The sequence below is a fragment of the Helianthus annuus genome, chromosome 2 (genome assembly GCF_002127325.2).
Source record: "Helianthus annuus cultivar XRQ/B chromosome 2, HanXRQr2.0-SUNRISE, whole genome shotgun sequence".
NCBI lineage: Eukaryota > Viridiplantae > Streptophyta > Magnoliopsida > Asterales > Asteraceae > Helianthus > Helianthus annuus.
Genome location: NC_035434.2, coordinates 172,185,640 through 172,201,737, shown reverse-complemented (window position 1 = coordinate 172,201,737; position 16,098 = coordinate 172,185,640). Strand labels below are relative to the sequence as shown.

The 16,098-nt window shown below is 35.8% G+C and overlaps 1 protein-coding gene across 1 annotated transcript; it reads left to right on the top strand.

Annotated features, from left to right (window-relative positions):
- Positions 1–4,775: 4,775 nt before the first annotated feature.
- Positions 4,776–6,848, top strand: LOC110900944 (LRR receptor-like serine/threonine-protein kinase EFR). Its single transcript, XM_022147800.1, has one exon. The coding sequence runs from the start codon at positions 4,776–4,778 to the stop codon at positions 6,846–6,848; it is 2,073 nt and encodes a 690-aa protein (XP_022003492.1).
- Positions 6,849–16,098: the final 9,250 nt, after the last annotated feature.

Genomic DNA, 16,098 nt, shown 5'->3' with positions numbered 1-16,098 from the left:
AAACGAACAACATTGGTTCAGTACCAATATTCATTTTTATTATTTTATCTTTCCATAAGCTGACACTGTATCGATATTGTACAGTACCGTACAACATCAATACCGATACTGTATTTTTTATGGTTCCCGATTTTGAAAATTATTCATTTATACAACTTCGTATCTGACTATAAGTGAATATCGTCATGACAATCTAAACCAATCGATACCATTCAAACAACATCAATGCCGCTCTATCGGTGTTCGTTTTTAGCATTTTCAGCCGATGTAAAATACGTGTTGATTTCTATACCTAGTGCATGTATTGTACTGTTGCTGTAAGCCTGTAACGAACCGTATCAATACCAATCCAATGCCTATGGAATGCTAAACAAATAAACATAGATGCGGATTTTAGTTTTATTTTTTAAAATTAACGAACGCAAATTATAACTAAAATTTCAAATTTAATAATAAATAAAATAATATTAATAAAAAAAACAACACTTAAGCTATGAGTTACTATTTATTACTAAAACTCAAACTAAATAACATAAAATATTGCTAAAAATTTAAATTATTCAAAAATTAAAAATACAACTTTAAATCATATATATTATATATGTATATATATGTATAATATAATATAATCTTATATATAATAAAATCTTTACAACAGTTAGTGATTTAAAATTTTTGAATATTTGTTTTAATTTTGTAAAAGAAAATAATATATATATATGATTTTACATTATATATATATATAATTACATATATGTATGATATATTATTACTGTTATAATAATAATAATAATAATAATAATAAGGCATGAAGAGTGATTTAAAATTTTTAAATATTTGTTTTAGTTTTGTAAACAATATATATATATATATATATATATATATATATATATAATATCAATATTGTACGGCCAGTGTCAGCTCGATTCACTACTGTAGCGGCATAAAATCCGTTATTCGACAAGAAACCATAAAAAAGAGTACTTGTACTGGTACTGATGTTGCTCGGCTCGATTCGTTACGTTATGATAATGATATGATGCCAGTTCATCGAAAGTAAAAAAAACATTAAAAATAAAAATGCCTATCGTTAGAAATATTGTTTAGTCATTTCGGTTTGGTATGCTAACAGCACAGCGGCCGTTATTGATAAATTTTTTTAACATGACGTTGAAACAAATAAACACAAAACGAAAGTTGTTAGAAAAAAATCAAAATAAACGATTAATAAAATATTCTAAAAGTAGAAAAGTACATCAAAATAACACGCTACAATTCATCGACGGTTTGGTTTAATTTTATACAATATCGACACGGTATCCATTTTCAATAAAATTTATATCGCAATGTTGGCAAAAATATATTTACGGATTTAAATTTTTGAAAACTTAACGAAGCAAGTTATTAGAAAAGCATTAAATTGAATGATGAATAAAATATTTAAAAAAATAAATAAATGCTTGAAAATAGATGTAAAAAAAAAACACTTTAAAATATTAAAATGTTAGATAATTGTTCATGACCAATTGGTGGGTATTCATTCGGTATCGGTTCGATTCATTACGTTATTGGTACCATAGTGCCACTCGATATATCAAGCGAAAGATAAAACCCAAAAAATAAAGGCATGATATGACCAAAATAATATCGATACATGTTTTACATTGGTCAAAAACCATAGATACGAATATTAGTAACGGTTCTGATAATAACAATACGGAACCAATGTTGTTCGGTCAAGTTCGACAGAATACCAATGTTGTTAAAACGTTATCTTAAATGTTATATGAGAAATATTAAAGTAATAAAATAAGGAAATAATAAAATAATAAATAATAAAATAATAGAATCTTAAAATACTATTTTATTAAAAAATTATGGAGCTACTGTTTATCAACAGTTTCAAAGTATTAAATATTAAATATTAAATATTAAATATTAAATTGAATGATGTATAAAATATTTAAAAAAAAATAAATAAATGGTTGAAAATAGATGTAAAAAATAAATAAACACTTTAAAATATTAAAATGTTAGATAATTGTTCATGACCAATTGGTGGGTACTCATTTGATATCGGTTCGATTCATTACGTTATTGGTACGGTAGCTCCACTGAGTATATCAAGCGAAAGATAAAACCCAAAAAATAAAGTCATAATATGACCAAAATAATATCGATACGTGTTTTACATTGGTCAAAAACCATAGATACGAATATTAGTAACGGTTCTCATAATAACGATACCGAACCAATGTTGTTCGGTCAAGATCGACAGAACACCAATATTGCTAAAACATCATCTTAAATGTTATATGAGAAATATTAAAGAAATAAAATAAGAAAACAATAAAATAATAAATTAAAGTAATAAATAATAAAATAATAGAAACTTAAAATACTATTGTATTAAAAAATGTGAAGCTACTGTTCATCAGCAGTTTTTGTTAATATATATAATGTTTAAATTTAAATTAAATTTAAATTTAAATTATTATAATATTACTTATTATTATATTATTATTAATACTGTTTAAAGCATTTACTTTTTAATATATAGAAGAATTTTGGTAAATTTGAACAACTTACAGGATTTAATGATGGTAAAGAATGCTATACAAGATAGCGTTCGTTTCACATAATGGAATGGAATCTTAAGGCTATAGGGTGTGGGGATTATGATTGGAACATGATTTGCCACCTAGGAACATGAATGTAAGACTACACCACCCCCTTGATTGATCCACCATGGCTTGCATGGATTAAACCATGGCAACCATGGTCCTCCTTTCCATTTTTCAACAAATCATTTCCTTTTTCTTTAAACAAAGATGATAAATAAGGGGCTAGTGGTTTGGGTAATGACCACACCCTTAGGGTAGTGGTTTTGAATGATGGATTAGAGATGAGTTACATGGCACTAACATGGAGGGTCATGGTGGTCATGAGGGTCATGACTACACCCTATAGCCTAATGGAATTGGAAATGTTGATTCCACTCCTTTTTTTGTTGGTTTCAACAAGAAAATGATGGACTGTTTGTTTACAGTCTCTTAATTGTTCAAACCTCTAACTGGTTCAGCACTTAATGGTTCAGACTGTTTGTTTCACGAACAGAAGTCTGAATGGTTCAGACATTTGAATGATTAAGCATTATGAGTCTGAATGGTTAAGACCTCTAATCTGAATTGGTCAGACATTTGTATCTGAACGGTTAAGCATTATACATGCTCTTAATGATTCAGACATCCTACTAGTTCAGCACTTAATAGTCCAGACCTCTTAGTGGTTCATCACTTAACCATTCAGATGTTGCCAAACAGCCAATCGGATTTGAACGACAACATAAGAAAGAGAATCTAGATTCCAGTTCCATTAATTCCATTTCATTCTGCGAAACAAATACACCTCAATTTCTGTTTCTGCGCGAATTCCCATTCCGATTCCCTTACAATCCATGAAACGAACATTACCTAAGTTTATATGTGAAAACAAGAAATTATAGTGTTTTCTACAAAAAAAATTTTTCAAATTAAGAATATTTTTCAGTCCAATCATTAGGGCAAATTACATAAGAATAGCAGGTAGACGAGCAACAAACTGCACATCTCTTCTCAATAGAAAATCCTAATCTTATTACAAAAAGATCAGTAGTCTAAACTCCAAAATCCTTTACAAAACGCTCATTAGTCCAAATATTGTTTTAACTGATTTGATTGTATTTGGATGCCAAAACTATAACTTTCCAATATTTTTCTTAAAAAACAATCAAATATACTTTTAATTCTACATCATTTTTCGTGGCTAGTAGGGAACGCACAATTTTACACACCTGGATACCACAAGATGAAAGGCTCTTTGATAAGAATTTCCAAATATCTCACATTATATCTTATTATTTAGATCCATGATTTTGACTTTTAGATTTTAGATCAACAAAAGATCACAAAATGACAACATCAAAACCACCATGATGCACTTAGCCTAACTAACATAGTAAGACTATGGGGTATGCGGTGTGGGTTGGGTACAAACGCCTACGTCACCATCCTGGGTGGGCTTGGGTTTCGGCGTGGCCCCTTGGGCGGGGGTTTCAGTCCGGGCGTTGGGCGGGGCTACGAACATGACATGGCGGAACCTCGTTGACCAAAAGCACTAGCCCTTTGAAATTGGCTTTTTTCCACGCCCCACCATACCCACGCTCTAAGTGATTTATATTTTTACTTGCACTCATATTGGAGGCAAGGGTTGATATTCTAAACCTGTGTAATTTTTTTTTATTACTAGCTTTTTTCTACACTATTTTGTGAAACCTCGTTTAGTATATATGTTATTAAATATTAAAAGTTTTAATAAAATTCTGGTATAATAATGAATAGAAGGGTACTAATTTTATTTTAGATCTTAAATAATGGATTTTCTACATAAGATATCCTTTATAGAAAGTTTAATTTTTGCTGATTTTAGTAAATAATAATAATATAATAAATCAAATTAATGAGTTTTGTATAAAAAAGATAAAAATCAGACTGTGATTAGGAAAAAAAAAAAAAGAAAAAAAAAAGGCACTCATTATATTTTTGTGGTGGATTGACTATAGACTTTAGACTTGAACCCATTACATCAGATAGGAGATTGACCCATATTGACCAAGATGTATATTGTTTTCACAATTGACATCCAATTTGAGTTTGGATGCTTCGAACTTGAGTTTATATAAAGCTTGATTTGGGCATATATGTTGATATATCAGATCAACACACTTCGAAAACATTATGACAAATAATATTTGCCATAACCTTCTTTATCTTGTTTCCTTTAGTTTGTCACTTTTCTTGTTATGGCTAAGGAATACAAGTGCCACTTCCCTTGGCCACCAACTGGTGGCAGCGGGAGGAGGAGATGGGAATTATAAGTGCATCGATAAGGAGAGGCATACTCTTCTTCATTTCAAAGCACACGTTCATCAAGACTTCTATGGCCTTCTTTCTACATGGGCTACTAAAGAAGAAGCAACCAATGATTGTTGTAAATGGAGTGGAGTCACGTGCAACAACCAAACCGGTCATGTCACAAGTCTTGATTTGTTCAGTGGAGATCTTGAAGGTGAGCTTAGCCCTTCATTGCTTAACTTAAGCTACTTGAATCATCTTGACCTTTCCGGCAATCAATTTGAAGGAACCATTCCACATTTCATCGGTTCCTTGACCAAATTAAGGTACCTTGACATTTCTTGGAATGATTTTAGTGGAAGCATTCCCATTTTTGTCGGTTCCATGACTCGGTTGAGGTACCTTCGTCTTTCCGACAATCAATTTGAAGGAACCATTCCACATTTCATCGGTTCCTTGACCAAATTAAGGTACCTTGACATTTCTTGGAATTATTTTAGTGGAAACATTCCCATGTTTATCAGTTCCATGACTCAGTTGAGGTACCTTCGTCTTTCGTCCAATTCCTTTAATGGAACCATTCCCTTGTTTATTGGTTCCATGACTCAATTAAGGCATCTTGACCTGTCGGACAATTATTTTCATGGAACCATTCCCTTGTTCATTGGTTCCATGATTCAATTAAGGCACCTTGACCTTTCGTACAATTTTTTTAATGGGACCGTCCCTCTAGAATTTGGAAACATGACCAACTTGCAAAATCTTTATCTTGGATACCTTGGAGGATGTGCAATTAAAAGCTTAGATTGGTTGTCTCGTCTGCCACAATTAGGGAAACTTGATATGTCAGGTATTTCCCTAGCCAAAGAAAATCACTGGGTAAATGTGATTTTGAGCCTTCATAACTTGTCGTATTTAAAATTAAGGGGATGTGGTCTTTCACATGTCATGCGTCCATTTTATTCATCTGTAAACTCTTCTTCATCATCTATTGTTAGTCTGCATATTGGGAACAACAATCTTAACTCATCCTTGTATCATTGGTTGTTCGAGTTAACTAGCAATAGACTTTTAAATCTTGATCTCTCTCGCAACAAGTTAGATGGGATTCCTAGATATCTTGGAAATCTTTGTAGTTTGACATCTTTAGATTTTAGAAACAACCATATAGCTTTCAAATTTCCTGATTTTCTATACAACTTGTCTGGATGCACATCGGTTACATTACAACAGTTGTATGTTGGCGGTAACCAATTCACAGGGTCATTGCCTGACGATATTCAAAACTTTCCATCACTGGTGTCATTAGACCTTTCTAATAACCAGCTAAACGAAACTATAAGCGAAAAAGTGTGGGAACTACCCAAACTTCAATATCTAGACTTTTCTTCCAATTTTCTTAGATGTGTCATCTCTGAAAACATCGAAAAGTCAAAGATTATGAGTTTACGATTTTCAAACAACTCTCTTGAAGGGTATCCTTCTGATGATTATATGTCAAACCTTTCTTATATAGAGTCCGTTTATCTAAGCTCTTGCAAGCTTGGGCCTAAGTTCCCCAAATGGATTCCGAAATTAAAAAAACTTTCATATCTTGATATTTCCAATACGAGCATTTCAGACACAATTCCTCAAGAGTTTTGGAACATGAGGCCTTCTCATTTGAGGTATTTTGATATCTCTTCAAACAATATTACTGGGAAAGTAACAAATTTGTTATCAAATTTTGATTCTGAACCTGTAGGAATAAATTTGAGTTCCAATAACTTTTATGGTCCTATAGGAAATGTTCCTTCCACTTTGACGACGCTGGACCTTTCGAAAAACAAATTCTATGGAGAAATCTCCTTTTTGTGCCAGATTGTTGATGGATATTTATCCTTCCTTGATCTCTCACAGAACTCATTCATAGGCAAAATTCCAGACTGTTTGTGGCATTTCACATACAGTTCTTAATCTAGGACAAAATAATCTGTTTGGAAGGCTCCCATCTTCAATCGAGTATTTGATCAATCTTGAGGTTTTGTATTTATACAACAACAATTTCTCAGGAGAACTGCCTTTATCCTTAAGGAATTGCACCAAGTTAAGCTTTTTGGAATTGAGAGGCAACAAGTTTTCTGGTTGTGTGCCTAGTTGGATAGGGGAAAAGTTATCAATGATGTATCTTCTTAGCCTAACATCAAATAACTTCTTTGGAACCATTCCTGTACAATTATGTCAGTTGGTAAATCTACAAATTCTAGAGTTGTCAATGAACAACCTTTACGGAACCATCCCCCCCATGCCTCGGTGGTCTCAGTACCATGATTCAAGAGGAATTCTCATTTCAACCGAATGTGCACTATGTTAACAGTAGCAAGGTTACGAGTGAGTATATTGACTATGCGATCATCAATTGGCAAGGAATTGTACGTGAATTTCGCAGCACTCTAGGATTGGTGAAGAGTATTGATTTATCTAGCAACAATCTAACAGGAAGCATCCCATGTGAACTAGCTGATCTCCATGGATTGATTGCATTGAACTTGTCAATGAATGCTCTCCGTGGAGAGATTCCACCGAAAATCGGTTTGATGAAAAATCTTCTACAACTGGATCTATCTAGAAACAATCTTTCGGGACAGATACCAACAAGCATGTCTCAGATGACTTCAATAGATTATTTGGATGTTTCGTATAACAATTTATCAGGAAGAATTCCATCTAGCACTCAACTCCAATCCTTTGAACCTTCAAAGTACACCGGAAATGGACTATGTGGACCTCCCCTTACCAAATATTGCCCCGGAGATGAAGAGAAAGAGATACCCCATGTCGTTGGTCAAACTGAAGGCGGTGGTGAAGGAATGAATGAACTTGAGATATGGTTTTATATAGGAGGTGCTACTGGCTTTGCGACTGGATTTTGGATAGTATGTGGCGCTTTACTTGTCAATCGTCATGGGAGGAATGCTTTTTTTCACTTTTTTGACAGTTTGAAAGATTGGGTTTATGTAAAGGCGATGGTGTTCATTGCAAAATGGCAACAAGTTGCACATGCGTAGTGTAGTACTATACATTTCATGTTTCTTCTTTATATCCCGAGTTTAATACTTTTTATGTTGTTTCTTCTTTATATCCCACGTTTCCTACTTTTTATGTTGGTTTAATGTACTTATCCTTGTTCCTACATGTTGAAAATTAAATTAATCAACAATAAATTAATATTACTTTATTAATTACCGAGTTATCAGCCAAACCAGTTTGTTCCAACTTGAGCAAACTGATTAAAGAAAGGTAGAAGAAGACTGTCCCGTTGTCGGACGAATTTAAAGAACACGTAAATTAAAACCAACCTGGCGAGTGAGAACGAAGATCCTTGAACGAAATCCTTGAACTGCACGGATGATTCCTGTCCTTAAAGGATTTTACGCGCTCGTATTGCTGTGAGCTGCAGCGTAAACTCCCAGGATTTAATGCAGAACTGATCTGGTATTCCAACAGCAATGGAAACCAGAAAACACAGAAGCTGGAACGAAAACAGGAACACACAAAAGAGAGAGAGCTGCGAAAATTGATGTAAATGAATGGGTAGCAGGAGGCTTTTATTTATAGGTTTGGTTATACCAGAGAGTGAGAAAAATAGGGAGTGATATACCAATCCATAACCAATTCGAAATCCTCAATATATAAATATATATCTGATACGAATTTAGTTGCTGGATGAATATCCCAAACGAATTCATGTTACTGGATATATATCTCATACGAATTCGGTTCACTAGAGATAATGAGATAACCCCCACTGGTTTCGAACTCATCTCTATCTCCCTATCTGATTCGATCCCCCACCTGACCAGACCTTAGCTAAAAATAAAAGCTCCTCAGCTCCTAGCGACGATGCGTACGTGCGAAGTGCAAAGTGCGCCTCAAACGCGCCCATTCGCGCCTCAAACGCGACCATTCGCGAGCTCGCGGCTCGGCTCGGCGCGTGTGTGGGCTTTACCCACTTCTCAACCCATTTAACACTTTGGAGGCCCATAAGGAACAATCCCTTATAAACCACTCAAAGTTCACTCCCTCTACCAATGTGGGATGGGGGAAACATACCAACTTGTATGTTTACCTCTTTAATATTTCCAACAATCCCCCACCAAGTTGGAATGTTTCCTTTCACTTAGACTAATGATGTCACTAGGTGTCACGAAGATTAAACCCAGTTTATGTTGATAAACAAGAAGAGACAGATTAGATGGTGTCCTATGGAATTAAACCATTAACCTGATAGCCCCCTTCGGTTTACCCCCACACATCACCAGCTGACTTTGCGTTCTCACTGAGCGCGAATATGGTCGTGCGCTATAAATCCTTTTCATGACCCTTTAGAAGATAAACCACTAATCTTCACTCGAGGCGGCACCACCCCTAGATCATATAGGCAAAGTTTTACATCACCCACGTTGCTTGGATGCCTCCAAAACTTTGTTAAGAGCATAAGCTCACCCTTGTTCTCGGCAACGACGTACTATCATACCTCACATGGATATATCAAATTTGATAGTACCTTCTATCGTTAAGTGACTTCGTTGTTACCCATTAAACTTGAGAAATAGGAGGACTAAGTTCAAGTTGGGTTTCCATCACTAACGATTCTATTGTGGTTTTAGACCCATGTCTCTCGCGGTATTCACAACTAAATCTCCTGTCAGAGGTTTAGTAAACGGATCTGCCAAGTTCTTACTTGTCTTGACATAGACAACCTTGATGGTACCACTTTCAAGCAGTTGTCTCACATAATTATGCCGAAGACCTATGTGTCTCGACCTCCCATTATACACTGCATTGTATACTTTAGATAGTGTGGCCTCACTATCACAATACATAGGAATGGACGACATTGGAACATCCCACAGACGGATGTCAGTAAGTAGATCTCTAATCCACTCTGCTTCCTTACTAGCCGCAGCTAGCGCTATGAGCTCAGCTTCCATAGTTGAGTGGGCAATACACGTCTGTTTCTTGCTTGCCCAAGAAATTGCTCCTCCTGCTAGAGTGTAAATCCACCCACTTGTAGATTTTGAATCATTGGAGCGATCAATCCAGCTTGCATCAGAATAACCTTCAAGTATTCTGGAAGAAGACGTGTATGTCAGTTCTAAGTTACTGGTCCTTTTCAGGTATCCAAGTACTCTGCCCACTGCCTTCCAGTGTTCTGTCCCTGGATTAACAGTATACTGACTCAGTTTGCTTACAGCAAAAGCAATGTCGGGGCGAGTGCAATGCGTTGCATACATCATACTTCCAATAGCACTCGCATACTCCAGTTGAGCCACTGCTCTTCCAGAGTTCACATTAAGTTTCACACTTGGATCAAACGGAGTATTAAACTCTTTAATATTTAAGTGTTGAAACTTAGTCAGAATTTTCTCTATGTAATGAGATTGACTAAGAGAAATCTGACTTCCAGTTCTCTTCACCTTGATCCCAAGAATGGTATCAACTTCTCCTAGATCTTTCATCTTAAAGTTCGAGGACAAATATTTCTTAGTTTGAGAAATACCTTCAAGGTGAGTGCTAATGATCAACATATCATCAACATAGAGACAAATCACGACTATATAACCGGGTTCGCATTTAGCATAAATACATCTGTCAGCACTGTTGTGTCGAAACCCGAAAGCAGTCACAGTGGTGTCAAATCTCTCATGCCACTGTTTAGGAGCCTACTTCAAACCATACAGAGATTTAATAAGTCTACACACTTTGTTCTCTTGTCCAGGCATCACAAACCCTTCTGGTTGCTCCAAATAAATCTCTTCATTTAGATACCCATTTAGAAATGCTGTCTTTACATCCATTTGATGGATGTACAGCCCTTTCAAAGCAGACACCGCTATTAGAGTTCTAATAGAACTAATTCTAGCCACAGGTGCATAGGTATCAAAATAGTCGATTCCTTCTCTCTGCCTATACCCTTTAGCAACTAATCTTGCTTTATAGGCAGAGATGGATCCATCTGGATGATACTTCCTTTTGAAAATCCATTTGGATCCAATAGGTTTCTTTCCCTTGGGTAGATCAGCTAACTCCCAAGTTCCATTTCCCATAATGGAATCCATTTCATCATTAACTGCCTCCTTCCACAAAGGAGCATCTCTCGATGACATCGCTTCGTTGAAAGTTTTAGGATCATCATCCAAATTTACAGCAAAAATGACCTCCCTCGTCACTTTCTTTTGAGTTCCTTCAACCAGGTAAGAAAAGAAATCATCTCCATAACTTTTCTCTTTTCTAACTCTAGTACTTTTCCTTGGTTCTTCAACTATTGGTGAGGGTTGAACCCTTTTCTCAGAAGTACTAGAAGTTGTGGTACCATTTGAGTTTTCATCATCTCTAGAAAACTTGTTCTCAAAGAATTCCACATCTCTGGATTCTACAACTATACCTGATTCGTCATCCAACAATCGGTAAGATTTACTATGCGAAGCATATCCAATGAATACACTCTTGAAAGCTCGTTCTCCCAGTTTGAGTGTCTTTGGATCAGGTACGCGATAGTAAGCAAGACAACCCCAAACCCTCAGATGCTCTAGGTTTGGTTTTCTTCCTTTCCACAACTCATATGGACTCGTAGGTATCACACGACTAGTGATCCTATTATGAACATAACATGCGGTTAACACAGCTTCCCCCCACATATTACGAGGTAGACCCGATTGGTTTAACATATAGTTAGCCATCTCTACCAAGGTTCGGTTCTTTCTCTCAGCCAAACCATTTTGTTGGGGAGTATAAGGTGCAGTTCTCTCATGTATGATGCCTTCTTCTTCGCAGAATGCATCAAACTTTCGGTTAAAGTATTCTCCGCCTCTGTCCGAGTGAAGAATTTTAATGCGTTTCTCCTTTTGTTTTTCAACCTCAGCCTTATATATTTTAAATGCCTCAAAAGCTTCGTCTTTTGAATGCAACAAATAAACATATAAGTATCGGCTCGAGTCATCGCAGAAAGTGATAAAGTATCTCTTACCCCCACGAGTAAGAACTCCATTCAGTTCACAAATATCCGAATGAATTGGTTCTAGTAGTGATGTATTGCGTTTATGAACACTTGGAAAAGGTTTCTTTGTGAATTTTGATTTAACACAAGTTTCGCATTTTTCAAAGTCTTTATCCTTTAATTTTAATAAACCTTTAGTTTGCATTTTTTCAATGTTTTTAATATTTGTATGAGCTAAACGTTTATGCCATAAAGAAATTGAACAAGCGATATAATCAGAAGACATAATTTCATTCAAATCAAAACCAATTGCATTACATTCACCAATACTAGAACTAACACTACCACCACTATCACTATCACTTTCATTCCCAAACCCGTCAATCACCGAAACGCCCCCTTGATCCGAATCTTCTTCTTCATCAATCCCATCTTCAGCTAAGTCAAGACGATACATTCCACCCGTGTTCTTTGCTTGACCCACATAGATGTCATTTAGAGAAAACTTCACACGGAGATTCTTGATAACCAGCTTGTAACCATTCCGATCAAACTTATCAGCATAAACAAGACCCTTGGTGATACCAGGAACATGCAACACGTCCTGAAGAGTAACCACTTGACCATCTCTAAAGTTTAGCCGCACTGTGCCTTTACCACGAACCTCTACACGATGTCCATCAGCACATACCACCACTGTTCCTTGAGGAACAGGAGCATAAGTAAGAAACGAGCCACGATTCCCACAAACATGAACAGTGGCTCCAGAATCCAAAAACCATCCTCTACATGCCACAATGCGTGTATATTGAGAAAGCATGTTGACTTCACCAAGACCCACGTTGGCCACTAGATTGGTAACTTTCTCAACATCAACAGCACTTGTAGAACCAACCGTAGATCCAGATTTCCTCTGAGAGCACTCTCGTGCATAATGCCCTATTTCTCCACAAACATGACATTTACCATACCTCTTTGGTTGATGGTTGTTAGTGTGTTGTGACTTCTTGAATTCTTTTTTCTTTGGTGCTGTAAACTTCTTATTCTTTGATGATGCCCCTTTTCCCTTTTGACCAGATCCTCCAGCAACATGATTCACACTCGATCCGACTTTACCTCTTTTGTCCCTGTTGCGCGTTTCCTCCTCAATTCGAAGGTGCTTCAACAGTTCATCCAAAGAGTAGTCCTCAGACTTGTGCATCATTCTCTTTGAGAAATCTTTCCAATTAGGAGGCAATTTTGCAATAATGACTCCTACTTGAAATATTTCTGGCAGCGGAATAGAAAGTGCGGTCAATTTGTTAACAAGAACTTGGAGTTCATGCACTTGCTCCAGGATTGACTTGTCATCGACCATTTGGAAGTCTAAGTACTTGGAAATAAGGTATTTGTTAGTACCTTCTTCATGAGCCTTGTACTTATCTTCCAAAGCTTTCCACAATTCTCTAGCACTTTTTACCGGCGCGTATAAGTCATAGAGACGATCCGAAAGAGAGTTTTTTATGTGGCCCAGGCAAAGATCTTCAGCTTCCTTACGGACAAGTCTTTGCTTTGCCAAATCTGCATCTGGGAGCTCTCCTGCCTCACGAGGAGGGTCATCAGGAATTGCGGGCAAGTCAGGATCAAGGATATAGTAGAGTTTCAGCACAACTAGCATGAACTTAACCTTGTCCGCCCAGCGGGTATAGTTCTGACCATCGAATCTGTCCAACTTGACAAACTCTTGATTCATGAATCTCAGATTGGCTGTTGGTAGTTCAGAGTCCATTAATTCTGTTGATTAAACGCAAAATAAAATCCTTTAAGATTGTTGAAAATTAAATTAATCAACAATAAATTAATATTACTTTATTAATTACCGAGTTATCAGCCAAACCAGTTTGTTCCAACTTGAGCAAACTGATTAAAGAAAGGTAGAAGAAGACTGTCCCGTTGTCGGACGAATTTAAAGAACACGTAAATTAAAACCAACCTGGCGAGTGAGAACGAAGATCCTTGAACGAAATCCTTGAACTGCACGGATGATTCCTGTCCTTAAAGGATTTTACGCGCTCGTATTGCTGTGAGCTGCAGCGTAAACTCCCAGGATTTAATGCAGAACTGATCTGGTATTCCAACAGCAATGGAAACCAGAAAACACAGAAGCTGGAACGAAAACAGGAACACACAAAAGAGAGAGAGAGCTGCGAAAATTGATGTAAATGAATGGGTAGCAGGAGGCTTTTATTTATAGGTTTGGTTATACCAGAGAGTGAGAAAAATAGGGAGTGATATACCAATCCATAACCAATTCGAAATCCTCAATATATAAATATATATCTGATACGAATTTAGTTGCTGGATGAATATCCCAAACGAATTCATGTTACTGGATATATATCTCATACGAATTCGGTTCACTAGAGATAATGAGATAACCCCCACTGGTTTCGAACTCATCTCTATCTCCCTATCTGATTCGGTCCCCCACCTGACCAGACCTTAGCTAAAAATAAAAGCTCCTCAGCTCCTAGCGACGATGCGTACGTGCAAAGTGCAAAGTGCAAAGTGCGCCTCAAACGCAACCATTCGCGAGCTCGAGGCTCGGCGCGCATGTGGGCTTTACCCACTTCTCAACCCATATAACACTTTGGAGGCCCATAAGGAACAATCCCTTATAAACCACTCAAAGTTCACTCCCTCCACCAATGTGGGATGGAGGAAACATACCAACTTGTATGTTTACCTCTTTAATATTTCCAACACTACATTGGTGTATGAGACAGAGATATAATGATAAGGTCATGCTTTACTTGTATTTGGCACAGTTTTAAGACCCCAATATCAATAAAATTGCCACCAACACCACGGGTGGCCATTTCCCATGTGTTGTGAAATAAGGGATATTGAACAAAAATCCATCGCGTAATTTCATATAAAAAAATAAGCATGTTACTATCAACTGTAATGACTGTGTTCTTTGCAAATCGAGTACAATTTGCATGTTACTCTCAACTAATAAGCTCAAACCCAAACCAAAACCAGTGTTAAAATACTTGTTGAGCTTTAGAAGCAGTCTAATTTGGATCAACTACATTTGGAACACATTTCATATGCTTCATTTTTTATTGAATATATCTTGCACAGCCTATGTAGAACATATGTTCGGAAACAGGGCCTCGGCAGCAGGAATCAGAAGTGATTATTTGTTGGATGATTGGATATTTGGCTGAAATTTCTTAGACCATGTGTAGTGGTTAAACAAAATAATGCCGTCACCATGGGGCATTATTCGACACGTGGCAGTCCAGTCAGCATGGGGCGTTATTGCAAAAGTGGCGTAGTGAGAATAATGCCTGATAATGCCCCTTCCAATCATTAAACAAAAAAAAAAAAGCAAACTATTTTCTCATTGGTGGGTCAAACCCAGTCAACCATTCCACAAACCATGTTAGGCGTTTTATATATAATGCCCCACCAATTTTTTTTTCAAAAATAATGCCCTATGTAATGGAGAAGAGGGCGTTTTTTTTTTGCCCTATAATGCCCCACTACACATGTCTTAAGACTGGTACGAGCTACAAGTTAATCGATATGAAGTTCACGTTTCATGTATTAATGGTCATAAAGTCTGAGTACATATATCCAAAATCTTGTAAATCTTCCAAGATTTAACTAAATAAAACTAAATACGTATCCATGGAAGGTTTAGAACGATCCGTTTTGACCATAACATGTTTCAAGCATTTCTATCTTCTTAATGTGTATAAGATGAAAATACTATTTATGTATATTTATTCTCTGATCTAATGGTGTTACGAACGGGTACACGTGGTAAATTTTTCTAAAAGAATGTTACCGTTCAAAAAAAAAAAAAAGTATAGAGGTCATACGGGTCAAAGGGGTAAATAATAATAATAATAATAATAATAATAATAATAATAATAATAATAATAATAATAATAATAATAATAATAATAATAATAATAATAATAATAATAATAATCCTTGTTTACAATTAAGGATAGAGGTGAGATATGGGTCAAACGGGTGGAAAGTCATCCAAATGGTTATTTTCAGGACATAAAACACCCTTAAACAGTTCTTCAATTAGATTACATTGAAATAAATAATTTATTATTATTATATATATATATATATATATCAAATGCTATAGCATATTTGCATCAGTAATTTTTACTTTGTCCTTTTCCTTCGTATTTCTTTTAATTTGTTTTTTGTTTTTCA